This window comes from Hermetia illucens, chromosome 5, assembly GCF_905115235.1.
Source record: "Hermetia illucens chromosome 5, iHerIll2.2.curated.20191125, whole genome shotgun sequence".
NCBI lineage: Eukaryota > Metazoa > Arthropoda > Insecta > Diptera > Stratiomyidae > Hermetia > Hermetia illucens.
This window is the reverse complement of record NC_051853.1, coordinates 4,425,441-4,439,987: the sequence shown is the minus strand read 5'-3', so window position 1 is coordinate 4,439,987 and position 14,547 is coordinate 4,425,441. Positions and strand designations below refer to the sequence as shown.

Genomic DNA, 14,547 nt, shown 5'->3' with positions numbered 1-14,547 from the left:
ATTTGCCCATAGGGTTTCTTCCATAAAAAGACGAACCCCGAAACTTTTGATACTTGGACTGGTAAGTTTTCTGTTTCCGACCTGCTTTAATTTTAGAAAGGACATTTTATAAAGTCGTTTTGGCATAGGTGTCCTTATAATGTCGAGAGTCTCGTCGAAGGGAAAGTAAAAACGTGCAGAAATATAAATTTGAACTCAATACCAACCTTCCATATAGAGACCACCTTCAAATCGATTGATAAGGATAGGGAAAAGCTTAATTGATTAGGCTTGTAAAAATGCTAATGTCCTTGCAAATTAGTTGTCGGTACCTATAAACAGTATATGTAGTAAAAAGCCGACCCTTACTTACTTTCCTGTAAAGGGACAACTTCACCTGTCTAAAACAATTCTATATAAAGCCAAAGTGTCGAGCAAATTTTCTTCTGCAATTGTAGACTTGTCGTGTCCTTCCAAACGTTCTCTTCTGGAGGAGCGTTTAACCATTTAGGACGCATTATCTGCGCAAGTCTTAGGACAAAGGACGAGAATGGGGAGATATTAGGACAACTCTCTGTTGATAGTTAACCACGAGTCCTTATGAAATCCGTCAGTTCCATTCGAGATACACCGGTGGCAACACAAACTTGCATTTACACTGGAGTCGTTTGAAAAAGGCGGCGCGCAAACTGGTCTTTCGTCGCTGACCTCGTGAACGGAACATATGATAAAGTGTCGTAGGTCCGTACATGCTTAACAATAAGGAAAGTGATCTAAGTAAACGTGAACGTGCGGAAGGAGCCAAAATCTGAAGGAGTTAGAACTGGTTCACCGAGTGTCTACGTCAAGTAAGCAGTTTTGTGAAATGGACCATGTTTAATGCCGGGTTGAGGGCATGCAGTTTAGCGATCCTGCTCTTGGTGTTCATCGTCCAGTGGGAGCCATGCATCTCTACAGCTGAAGGTAAGAGGGGCGGACAGGTGGTTTGAATTTCATCCTTTAATCCTTCGGCTACTTGGAATAGTAGCCATACACTATGGTGGAAGATTTTCCTAGTAATATGGCAAACTGCAGCAGGTTAAAGTTGGAATTTGAAGTTCGCCGGCTTTGGTTAGGAGTACATTCTACTTCTCGGTTTGTTGACGTCAAGTGTGAATCCTGCCCACCACTTCGTATTCGTTACATTGGCCATTTCACTTTGTTTGTGCTGACTTTGCTTCGTGGTTGGCTGACAATGGACAGAACAGGATGCTTACAATGGTCGTTGCTGGTCGGTGTACTATAATTGCATTTCAACCCTCAGAAACTTTTGTGGTAATGAGTTCTTAAAAATTCATTTCCTTTTTGAGTTGGTCAGTAAAGTGGGAAACATGGTTCTTGCTGTGGTTTTCACGTGCTCTTGCTTTTTGTGACGTTTAATGTTTGAACATATTTTGTTGCGACGAAACAATAATAGTTGAGTTTTTTGTAAAGGGTAAATTCCCCAGGCGGAATCATAGAGTGCAGGCGAATACAGTGGGAAATATTTGAGTGGACTCTTTTGAAAAGGTTTACAAAGTCGATTAGTACGGGTCCTTTTAAAATCAAAAAGCCTTTCTTGGCATCTATATGGCATTGGAACTACGCGTACTATATTTGTGGTTATTTGGGGGTTTTGTTCTCATTCAAGTTTAGTATTTTGCTATAGTCACCCTTAGAGCACCTCATACCTTACGTTAACAGAATTGGAAATCAATAGTTTTTAGTATTCATAATGGCGTTTCATACCTGTGAGTGCATAAACTACCAAATGCGTATCTACTATCAATATCAACTTACACACGACGGAAATGAGATTGGGGACAATTCCACAAAATCAGCCCCCACTTATCACCAAGGAATAGCATTGGATGACATATGGAATCTGCAGCAATTACTAGGTAAGCTCCGGTACTAAATTAGCTATTTTGGCCACACTTATAATGAGTCTATTTTGGGGGTGTTTCTGCGTCTACCAGTCCTACAGTTCGCTGAATCACAAGATATGTCCTGAAGCGAATATCCCCGAAAAAGTTTCTTGAATTTTAAAGTGTCAGATGACGTGGTAAATCAAAGTGTTCCTGAAACCTTTGTAACCTCTTAGAGCTTTGGTACACTTGCCTATGTATATTCCGAACTACAGTGCATCCACTTGCAGGTTGGTAGCATTCCATTCATTTTTAATATAGTTACCCCCGGAAGGGAATCTGTTCGAGGAAGGACCAAATTGTTATTTGTTGTGGCTAGTACCCATTTTAATTGAAAAGGATATCCAAATTGTCGGCTCGTTTCAGATTTCCTGATTGGGTATGTGCTTGGTTTTACTCTCCACTCATTCCTCATTAGCCGTTCCTGCTAAACCTGATCATACCAAATCATATAAGTTGGATGGGAATAAATATTCGGTCGGAATCTGTCTCATTATAGTTTTCCTTCCAGTAAAATAAATAATTCCCTGTAATCTATTTCACTGTACTGAAATATAAATGGAAGTGTCCAGAAATTTGTTTCAGAGATTTACCAGCTATTTTTCAGTTAACAGCTTTCAGTTTTGAAATATAGTGTCCAAAAGTGGTCAGATGTTGGGTAAAGTTCGTTTGGAGTTTTAAACTTTAGAATATGTTTCCATCTCGGCATTTATCTATTTATGGGAAGAGCTCATCCTCAAATTCCCTGCAGTTTAAGCTTCTTTTTAAAAGGTTTAACTGTCAGTTCTGGGGCTTTTTCGTTACTAAAAATGCAGTTTTTTTGTGTGTTAGTTAGATGAAATTTTTGATACCTCAAGAACCCTAGCCGGTATGTCGTACTCCTTCCACGAGGTAGCCGACTACAAACACCCTCTCCTCAAACTTGAAAACGCTTTAGTATTTATTTTTTTTATTTTTTTTTAATGGCCTCTAAGGTTTTAGGGCTTTGCTTAAGGCTTTGATTACATATTTTATTTAAGGATTGAGGGGTCCGAAATCCACATCAGCTTAATGTCGGATCGGACCAAATGGAGAACAACTTACCACCTCTTTTCCTGGTCCACGGATCCCTTGTTTAGGGTTTATCACCCAAACTTCAAAAATATTAGATGAAGATAGGTTTACGGTTTCTTACGAGCGCAAAGGCAAACCGTCAGACGCTGGCTCATCTCTGCCCTGGAAGCAGCGTGACCGAAGCGGAACCCAAATGTTCATCGCTTCTTCATATAATTCGCGAATTATATTGAGCGTAAATCCGCCCATACTTTGAGTCGAAGCTTGACCAGAGCTGAACATATTTTGTTCAAGGTCGTATTCTACGAATTATATAAAGAATATACATATTTATTTAAAAAACTGCGCTTACACCTAGAGCGCGAGAAGGCTTATCTACTCACTTATTCTAACTTACTTAAATCTAATATTTGCAATAGCGCATACAAATGTACCTATGTACCCCTACCAGGCAAGGAGTGCTCACAATTTGGCAAGGCCTTAAAAATGTGTGGAACTCAACCCCATTGAGTTACCCTCCAGATACAGTTGCCTCATAAGTGGATTGAGATGATTCTCCTTTCTTTCGATTTTATCCTTGCTCGCGTTGCAGCCGCACTTCTTGGTTTTCCAATTGTACGACAAGCTGATGCAGGATTTCAAGATTCTGCGCTCGAAGGACACACATTTCTTCATTGGCTTTCATTCCTAGTTTCTCTCCTATGCACTCGGATGGCCCTCTGCTGCTAGTCACATCACCGCCTAAGCAACTTTTCGTTACCAGACTTGCCTATTCCACTTCTTTTGATGAAGTTCTTAATTATGATACATGAGAAGTAAAACTGGTTTGTCTCCGTTGTCCCTTTCATCTCCTCCGACCGCGTAATTGCATCCTTCAAAGCGACGTATCCACATGACTTCGATGCCACCGCCAAACAATCCTTTTGGCCGCAAGGAGTATTTGTGGCGCAGCAGGGTTCGCTACCAGTGGTCGAGGAAGAAGGATGCGATATTAATTATGCCTTACCAGCAGAATAAATTTTGAACAAATTTCTGTGTCGCCCGCTTGCCTCGCCGGCCAGCATAAACAACTTGTCAAGTAGCTTAAGTATTAATTGTCAAAATGTGAGTGGTTTGAGAGCTTGGTACGTCCCAAACTGTCGTGGTTCAATCTTTCTGCCCTGGCTTTCCAACTCCATGTCATTTGTATCACTGACATCACGTGGCTGCATGATAGGATTTTGAGCTCTGAACTCCTTCATGGTTTCTCTGTCTTTTGGTGCAACAGGGATCGCGTAGCGTAGCTTCAGGTAAACTGGTGGAGGTGCCTTGATTGCGGTTAAGTCCCCACTACGAGCCGAATCCTGATTTTAGGACCTAACATGTTTTTCCTCCCAATGGCGGTCCTTTTATTATATGTTGCTTATACTTCCCTCGTCTCAGTTCGTCCTATCTGAACGATCAATTCTTCGACAGTCTTTCAGAAGTCCCAGCTGTAACTTTCCCCTTCCTTCCCTTCATTGTCCTCTTGACTTTAATCTACCTTTGTTATCCTGACCTAATATTCCCGGCCCGCCATAACTTTCATTTCGTTCCTCTCATCGGTTTTTCCCTTTATGCACTTTCATGAACACCTGTGCTGCTCTTCAGTTCAACCGCACCACAAATCATCTAAATCATACTCTCGATCGAGTCCTCTCCAACTTGCCGGAACGGCACGTTTCTCAATCTTCTCTTGCTCCTCCCTATGTTGTTTCTGATGCCCATCATCCTGCTCTTGAGTTCGAGGCACAACTGACACGCATCAACTCCCATACTATGCGCAAGTCCTCTAAGTTTAACTTTCGTAACTTTGAGGGTTTGAACTTAGCTCTGGCGTCAATCAACTGGGCTCCCATTCTCTCACCATTAACCTGCGACCAAGCCCTCTTCTCTTTTTATTCCATTCTGTCCTGTTTATTCTTGTGTTCTTAGTTACGTTCCTTCCTCCTTCGAATCCTTGAAATCCTACCCAGTATGGTTTACTACTGAAATCCATAACTAAACTTCGTCTGAAGCAAGCTGCATGGAAAAGGTTTTCATCCACCGGAAGTCATGCAGACTTTGACCATTTCAGTTAAGTCGCTGCTAGTTAAGTCTAGGAAGGATTATCTGGACAGTATTGAAGTGGAATTGACTCATGGTAATTTGAAGCCTTTCTGGTCTCCCATGCCTAACGCCGGTAATGCCTCCCAGTCCCTTCCCACTTTCATAAAATTCACTGGCTCCACTGCCACTTCTCCTCAGCTATACTGTAATTTACTCCTCGGTTTATAACTCCTCTCTCCTTCTTCATTTCTCCCCTTCTCAGTACAGCTTCCTTCGAATCTTCTGCTATTTCCCTCCTTACTCCGTCTTTGGTGGAGTACCTCATTGACAAATTTGATGTCAATGTCAGACTCGGCCCCGATGGTCTTCCCAACCTCTTCTTGGTTAAAACCTCTAAGTTCATTTCACTTCCTCTCTGCATTATTTTCAAAAAGAGCTTCGACGAGTGTCATTTTCCTAGGCTGGGGAAGAAGCCCTTATTTTCCCCACACACAATGGCGGTGACCATAATTCTGCTGAAAATTACCGCCCTATTTCGCTCCTCTCATCCAGCTTACTTGCTTAAAATCTCTCCCTTCCCTTTTGTCTCCTCTCTTGGTGGTTGCTCTCTGCCCTATCCGAACTCTATCCTCGACCTGGGCGTAACTTTTGATGACAAATTCCGCTTTGACAGTCATTACTTCGATATTATTATTATTCTGTTAAGGGAAAGTCGCACCGCGTCCTTGAAGAACTATTGTGCCCCTTTTACTGGTTATAGTGTACCTGTTGATCATAGTATCTCAAGCAGGCCTGTAACCGTTAGGAACTTTAGTATGTTCCCCACTTCCAGAAGTTTCAGCTTTGCATCTGGTATTAAGTGTTCTCCCAGATGTATCGACCAACTTTGCACAAGTGCCGGACACTGTCCCAGGACGTGTATAGAGGTTTCGTCCTCCTCCTCACAAAACCTGCAGGCAGTGTCCCTAGCTTCCCTAGGTGATAGTTCAGCCGACAATGACCAGTGAGAATTCCCACTATGATTTGGAGGTTCTTTTTGGTGAGGTTTAAGCAATCCTTTGTGCGTATGGGTTCGTATCCCCCAATAAGCACCCTGGACTACTCCATCCCTGGTAGGCCCGCCCAATATAGTTACCTCAACCGTTTCTCTTCGTTTCTTAGATTCATAGCCATGAAACCGTTTCCGATTCCACAGAAGGGTTCTGGCCCGTGTAAAGGCATCCCTGCTCCCTTCTTGGCTAGTTCATCCGCTGCCTCATTGCCGTCCAACCCAGCATGGCCTGGAACCCAAAGTATCCAGACCTTGTTGGACGAGCCGAGTGTATTCAGTCTCTCAAGGCATTCCCATACCAGTTTAGAGTTCACCTGGTTGGACCTAAGTGCCTTGATCGCTGCTTGGCTATCGGTGAGAATAGCTATGTTCTGCCCCCTGTAGTTCCTTTGCAGATTAAAGGAGGCACATTTGTCTATGGCGTAAATTTCCGCCTGGAATATGCTAGTGCACCTGCCCATTGGCTCAAAGTACATTTTCCTTGGACCAATGACACCGGCACCCGCTCCCTCTGCTGTGAGGGATCCGTCAGTGTACCAAGTAATCAGTTGCTGGTTTAAGCCTACTTCGATATCACCAGCCGTGCTTCCAAAATGTCAGGTTTCATACTGCGTTCTTGTACTTATTTCACCTCGGTCCAACCCTCATAATGCTTTTTAACTCCGTCGTGAAAAGCATCCTTAAGTATTGTTCCGTGATTTGGTCCGTAATTGTGGATTGTTTTGTCCTAGAGAAGATATAGCGCAAATTAACCCGCTCGCTTTTCTTCGAGATGAATTTCCCCCATGTTGACTCTCCCGCCCACCCCGTACTTTCATCTCCCTTACCGAAAAAATCTTCCTCGATCGTTGCACCCTATTCAAACTTTCTACCGGCCTAATGGACGACTCCACCTCTGCTGATATCGTTTTTTATAACGCGTCATACAACACGCGTAACGCTGACATTTTTGGTGTGCCCTTCGTGGAGCCTGTGTCTTGAAGGTAGCTGAATGCTTGTTGAGTCCCGTGCTTGGCCCGTGCTTCGGAATAATGCTTTTCTCACCGTAGTATTGGACTAACTCCAATGTCCACGCTTACTCGAAAAGCTTGTCCAAGTTAGAAAGGAGAGAGACGGGCCTGAAGTTTTGTGCTCCCTGAGAGCCGCCTTTTTTCTAAATGGCGACTATCTTCGCCACTCTCCTAGTGCTGGGAAAGTAACCATTGTTAATGCAGTTGTTGAAGACTGCAAGAAGGACCTCCATTGTTGTCCTAGGGAGGTTTTTGATGACAATATTTGCTATGTTATCCGTTAAGGTTTTTAAAGACAGCTTCGGGATGTGATAAGCTCAAAAAGTTTTTTGAGTCCGGTGGTGGTGATGGTTTGGAGGCGGAGTCAATTTAGTTGAATGCTCATGAAGGAAGTCTTTGTTTCCCGAATCTACAATTGCAGTGGAGGACGGGTTGTTTCTAAGTGGAGCAAGTGAGTTCCTTGTTACTGAATTGTCCAACCAACACCACCACATATTCGATGTTAATTCTGTTGCCATCTTTCTGGAAATTGCGCTTGAGATCACCGTGCCAAATGTACCTGATTTTCAGATGTTTTATTATTTCGTGGGGTAGATTTCGTTAGCGCTTAGGAATATATTATGGAGATGTTCCTTATCCTGGGACGAAATCTCCTAGTTAATATTCTGCCTAGGGCATGGGGACGCCTTCCAAATTCTCGCTTGCTTCTGATGCGCTTACTAGAGTAATATAACGATTAGTTATCCTCAGAGCCAGATCATCTAACCTTTGTTAACTCTAGAATATCTTACCTACATCGCCGGGATTCCTGGTCAATTTCAATGGAGCCCTGATGCTGTTGCCGAGTATCGCTTTCAAATTCCAGAATAAAATTGAAGCATAAATAAAATACGAGAATTGCAGGGTTCTAGGCCACAAGTCTCTGGCTCTCTTAGCCAGCCTTTATGGCAATCAAAACATGCTTTGAATGAATTTTTAGATACGTGGAGACTGTATACAAACCGATAAAATCCAGGCAAAGAGGCCTGGAATATGCTTGTGTATCTTTGGGGCAGGGACGATGTAGCTAATTGGTCCGTGACACCTGATGTTAATGCACTGATGTGTCGATGACGCTTATATGGCTTTCATGTGTGTGCTTCCTCATCCTATGCGTCAAACCATAAATAGCGGCAGAAGATCATATGCCCGCGAGCACGTGGACACGTAGGACCAATGCACTTCATCACATACAAGGCACTAACGCCAGGCTTTATGAGTCGAATTTTTAGTACACAATTACCGTTGACACCTTCGGGCAAACCGCCTTCGGGCAAACAGCCTGCGGGCAAACCGCCTTCGGGCAAACCGCCTCCAGGCAATGCACAACCCAAGAGCTGTGCCAAGGTTCAAGGGAAAGGAACCGGCAGCGGCCTTCGGACGATCCTAACACTTCGACACAAAAGGCAGCAAAGAGGGCTTTGCCGGCAACGGCTAGGCCTTTATTTGCAGCCAAGGCTATCGAAGCCGATGAATGGGTATGACGACTCTAATCCATCCGGTTACGATACTGAGCAGTGCGAACAGCTTAGAAAGAAACTCCTCCTAGCTGTAAGGACTGCGTCCGCGCAAGGCATTAAGCTTTGTTTTGAGTCGGTAGGTGTATACCGTAAAATGTTACGGCTGAAATTCGCCAACGAAGACACGATCGAGTAGCTCAGGCAGTACTGCTTCTCCCTTAACGATGTGTGGGAGGGTGCATGACTAACCTTGAAAAGGGTCTCTGAGCTTCCGTCGATCAGAAAGTGCTTTCTCTGGCTTTCAGAAGAAGAGCGAAATGATTTTGGGGTTCTGGAACAACTTGGTGTACAGAACAACCTCAACACTGCCACCAAGTTGCTGCTAGGCAGCAAAACAGGAGAAAGAGCCGATAGGCCGAGAACTTTTCTCACTATCGGCGTTCCCGAACCCGATGTTAAGAAGGCTCAGGAAAAATCGAGCTACCGGCTCTACTATGGGCTGGGGACCGTCACGTTACAAGTTTCGGCTCCTTAAACCATTGAAGGGGACATGCAGCCCTCGGCATCTTCATCTGAAACGTAGATGAGGTGCCTCATTTCCCAAATAAATTTGCAGCATAAATTTGCACTTATCAGTCGTCGGATCAATAGCTGCAAGACATTTATATACCTCATACAAGAACCGTGGGTTGTTGGTGGGGTAGTCAGGGGCCTAAACTTCCCACATGCTGACCTATTGTATGCCAATGGAAGCGATCGACCCCGCACCTGCATGGTAGTCTCCAAAGACTTCCAGGCTAACCTGGTTAACGACCTATCTGATGGCAACACCACATTGGCTAAGCTAACCATAACAAGTCAACAGGGAGATAAAGAGATACTATGGTGCTCAGCATATTTCCCCTACGACGCAGAAGACGTTCCCAGTGGAACATTCATCAGAGCTATCCAATATGCCAAAAGTAGAGGCATGGGGGTAATAGCAGGATGTGATGTCAACGCTCACCACATATGCTGGGGAAGCTCGAACATCAATGCAAGAGGATCGAGACTACTGGAGTATCTAGTAGGAACCGATTTGCAGATCCTAAATGTGAGTAATGAACCCACTTTCTTCAACGTGGTCAGGCGAGAGGTCATCGATATCACGGTGGCATCTCCTGACATCGCGTCTCTGATCGGAGAGTGGAGAGTATCAAACGATATCACACTCTCGGATCACAAACGTATTGATTTCGTTATGGGCATGGATCCACCTCCACCTCCATTTCGGAATCCGAGGAAGACAGATTGGGTGATGTACCAAATATAATTGGGCGCCCGAGTTACGATCCCTGGGAAGCGCATCAAATCCATTACTGGAATTGAGAAGACAACCCAGATGATCACAACTAGCATGAGAGAAGCTTCCGAAGAAAGCTGTCGTCCACTCAAGATGCCAAAGAAGGGTAAAACACCATGGTGCAACTCGGATTTGACAAAACAGAGTAGAACGACAAGGATGCTCCTCAACCGTGCTCTGAACGGTGAATCAGGCACTAGCTGGAATCACTATAAAGAGGCACAGAAGGCTCTAAAGAAGAGCGTAAGATCGGCTAAACGATCATCTTCGAGACGTTTTTGCGAAGAGACTAACTCCCTTGAGGCAACCTCAAAGCTGAAGCGGATTCTGGTCAAAGAACGTAGCCAGAAACTGGGTTAGTTACGTTTACAGAATGGGAAGTACACAGAAAGCGATGAAGAAACGGCAAATCATTTGCTTGAAGTGCACTTCCCAGGCAGCATCCAAAATCTAATCTCGGGGCCAACAGGTGCATACAACCCTCAACCGAGAGGTTGGAATCTGGCGTGCAAAGTAGTATCACTGGATCGATTGAAATAGGCATTTAACTCGTTCCATAGATACAAGTCTGCAGGTCCGGATGGCATCATCCCTGCGCTAGTAATAGAGATACGGCAAGACAGCATGGAATCGAACCGCGGCTAACCAGTTGGATCCTTCACATGCTAGAGTGGAGAAAAATCCACAGATCGGTCGGCCAAAAGTCTATTGAAGCAGGATGTCTCAGGGACTGCCCACAAGGAGGGGTTCTCTCTCCACTGTTATGGCCCTTGGTAATGGATATCCCGCTGTGGCTCCTGGAGGACAATAAAGTCTTCGCGCAAGCAGTTGCGGACGACCTAGCCGTAATAATTACCGGCAAGTTTGCGGACACAGTGACCGCTTGAATGCAACTCTGCATAAAATCCACAGCTGGTGCCTCCGCAATGGACTCACGGTAAACGCTAGGAAGACTGGACTAGTTATGTTCACTAGGAACATCAGGTGGGGCAGCTATACACTACCCACCTTAGCAGGGGCGGAAATCCAGTTGGTACAGACAGTCAAATACTTAGGAGTACTTAGTTAACGTGGAAGTATCATATCCAGGAAAAATATCAGAAATCCTGCAGATTGCTCTGGTGCTGTAGGAATGCGATATGTAAGACCTGGGGATTTTCACCCAAACGTATATACTGGATGTATACATCCATAATAAAACCCATTTTGATGTATGCATGCATCGTCTGGTGGCCAAGACTGAACTTTGCTAACGACAGGAAGTTGCTAACACAGATTCAGAGACCTGGTTGCCTAAGTATTACTGGAGCAATGGGTACTACGCCGACTGCGGCACTTGAAGCTCTCCTAAATTTACCCCCCATTCACTTGGAGGTGAAACAGAAAGCGGCCAATGACGCATATAGGCTCGATACCATTGGGGCGTGGAAAGGCGGCCAATCAAACGGACTTGCGTCTATCTGGAAATTCCTTGAAAACATCCGGTAGCCCTGATGCGGACCGATCATATGGTTGCCAGATTCGTCTTTGAAAAGACATACACTGTCGTAATCACCGGAAGTGGAGAATGATCGACAAGTGGCCATGAGTCTTTTCAGATTACAGACCTAATAATCTTCACCGACGGGTCAGTCATGGAGGATGGATCAGGTGCAGGGGTGTTCTCGGAGAATCCGGTCATAGAACTTGCCCGATCCCTCGGAAAAATGACGACCATATTCCAGGCGGAGATATGTGCTATTTGATTGGCAGCAGAAGAATGTCTGCGACAAAAATGGAGGGGTCGCACCATTTGAAACTGTTCCGACAGTCGGGTGGCATTATCAGCAAGCCAGTTGGTATGGAGTTGTCATCAGGTGTTGCTGAAACTTGGCCGACTGAACGAAACATTCCTGATGTGGGTGCCGGGGCACTCTAACATCGCCGGTAATGAGGAGGCTGACAGACTGGCTCGCCGAGGGTCTGGATCCACAATGGTGGGGCCAGAACCAGCTCTTGGAATCCGACCATCTACTGTCAAGTCTACTCTGAAGGGTGAAATTGCATGGATTCACACAATCGAGTGGAGAAATTTGGACTCTTGCTGGCAAGCGAAAATCCTTGTGAAAGAGCCTAGGACCACTAGCGCGGCATTTTTGTTGTCCCTTAAGAAGTGGGACATGAAAACCCTAGTAGGGCTTTTGATGGGACACTGTCCCTTAAACTACCATATGGAAAAAATTGGGGTAGTGGTATCGACTATGTGCAGCCAATGTGAGGAGGAGGAGGAGATGGCCCTGCACTTTCTGTGCAGCTGCCCGCATTCTCAGATCTCAGACGAAGACACCTTGGCAAGGTTTTCTTCAATGAAGTATCTGCACACTCTCTGCCTCTGGAGAATGTTCTCAGATTCGCTAAAGCCTGCGAACACCGTAGGCGGGAAGCCATTGAACAGGCAACTTACGGGGATAGTACAATGGGCCTAACAATGGCCTGAGTGCTCGGAGCTGCGGCTTCCTCCAGTTAATTAAACTAACTAACCGTTCACAGGTGACGATGCGCAATGATTTTTCTGCACCATAAAATATCGAACAATGCGCTAAGAATTGAATCTTTTGTATTCATTCTTCTTGCTCGGTTGCTACGATAACTCCACCTATTTTCCCCTAAAATATTGCCGCTCGAATTAGTGAATATGTGTTACTCAGTCACGTGCTAGTGTTCAAATGTATTCTCCATTAAATTAGGTTTATGTTGTTGGTTTCTGCATTCGATTTAACACGAAAAACAAAAATATTAACGGCTCATGTAGCCCCAAGGGGATGCATCATTTTCATTTATTGCCATAAATATTTTAGTTTAAATTAAAAAGCCTTGAAAACGTCCATGTCCCACCACGAATTCAAAATTATATTAATGAACTAAAATCCCATGGATATATTTGTGACAGGAAAAGCAGAAAAAATACTTCGCACTGATTTCATCATGGCTCCACTGCTCACATGGAAAAAATTGTCATGAATTCCCAAGGCATGAATAAATTTTACGCTTTTGCACTGAAATGTAGGTACAATATTTACCTTTGGAATTATCCTTCAAGTTGGCAGAGGGGAACACCAGGACGTAATGGAATGTCATCATTTGCAAGGTTCAAGGGATCGCTCCCATTTGTTCCGACTACCGGTGTCGCCTCCTTGCTGAGGACATTTTTAAATAGGCTTAATGCAGGCAAGCTCATTTACTTAGATTGTGCCCCAGCCAAACCTCCAGCAAGGACGTCGATGATGTGCTAATGCGTTGGTATCTCACTCCATTATCCTCGGCACTTTCAATATCTCAAGGTAACAAGGGACTGGATACCTTTAATTAACACATCTTGTTTCCTGTTTTGTGTGAGGGTACTTCCCTGCAGATCGGTCTTTGCTTGCGACGTACCAGAGGATTTAGGGAGAAATCTGCAGGATTATATCTGGTAAAAAATGTTATCCTGTTTTAATTGAGAATGCCCTGATGGACTTTGCAAGATGGTTAAGGATATTTTCGGGTAGACTTCGTCATTCTTTTGTCACCAACCGTACTGGAATGGAAAAAGTGGTGGAAGGGGAAGAGTTTCATAGAAAACATCTTGCATGAAGGCACCTGGCAAGAATTATATACCAAGCTCCGTCAAAATCGGAAGCTGTTAGAGAGATTCACATCACCAATTTTGACTGAATGTCATTATTAAATTCTACTCAGCATTCACTCCCGTAACGAGCGGTTCTCCATTGAAAACTCCTCCATCTTCCCCCATCAAATATTCACCTGATAACTTCACATCCTTATATCCATTCTTTTCCTATCCTCTCTACATCATCCTTTAATTGATTTCATTCCTTTTGAATACTAGCCAGAATCGAAACATCTATGAAAACAGCTGCCTGGCAAGCGATGCCGTTACGAAGAGGGAAGAGGGTGTCGCCTCTTCGGAATATTTTCACAGTTTTTCCACGTTTTCCTTTACCATCGCCATCATCGTGATCGTCGTCATTTCCACCGTCATCGTTATTCTTTGACTGAAATTCTCACAGGATTATCCGAACAGGATACAATGACGAGGAAGTGGCGTTTTATATTATAATACGGAGTATCGGAGGAGCGGCTGATTCCACACAGTCTATGTCACAAATCTTTTGAGAGGTCAAGGGTCGCATCACAACTGCTTCGACCACCGTGAGCCGTTGGTACCAATCGAGGAATCCTAATAATTTTCACACAACAGAGGTGTCTGGAAAGTTCCATAAAATCAGCTCATCAAATGTTTCCACTGGAATAGATGAGGATTTTTCCGTCTGAATGTTAAATGTATTTACGTTTTCTCGTTTTTTCTTTAACTTGGTCCTAATTCAAGGAAGACCTATCATAAGTTCACAACTACAGTTTGAGTCCGACAAATTTCCAGCATCTAAAATGATTTTTCCTTTGGCTTATGCTTACTTCTGCGTTTTTCCTTCTTTTCATATTTTTATATTCATCCTTTCGAATTTCTCTCGGGGTTTAGGAAGATTTTTGTAATGCAAGGCAAAGCACAGAGAGGAGAGTTAATTCACAAAAGTGGGATATATGCTCATGTATAATTTAT

The 14,547-nt window shown here is 44.1% G+C and overlaps 1 protein-coding gene across 1 annotated transcript in view; it reads left to right on the top strand.

The window, feature by feature from the left end:
• The first annotated feature begins 605 nt into the window (after positions 1 to 605).
• Positions 606 to 14,547, top strand: part of LOC119657974 — a 178,149-nt gene continuing 164,207 nt past the window's right edge. The window contains exon 1 of the mRNA XM_038065186.1: positions 606 to 942. Coding sequence (XP_037921114.1) covers positions 852 to 942 — 91 coding nt within the window. The 5' untranslated portion in view covers positions 606 to 851. The remainder of the gene's footprint in view (positions 943 to 14,547) is intronic.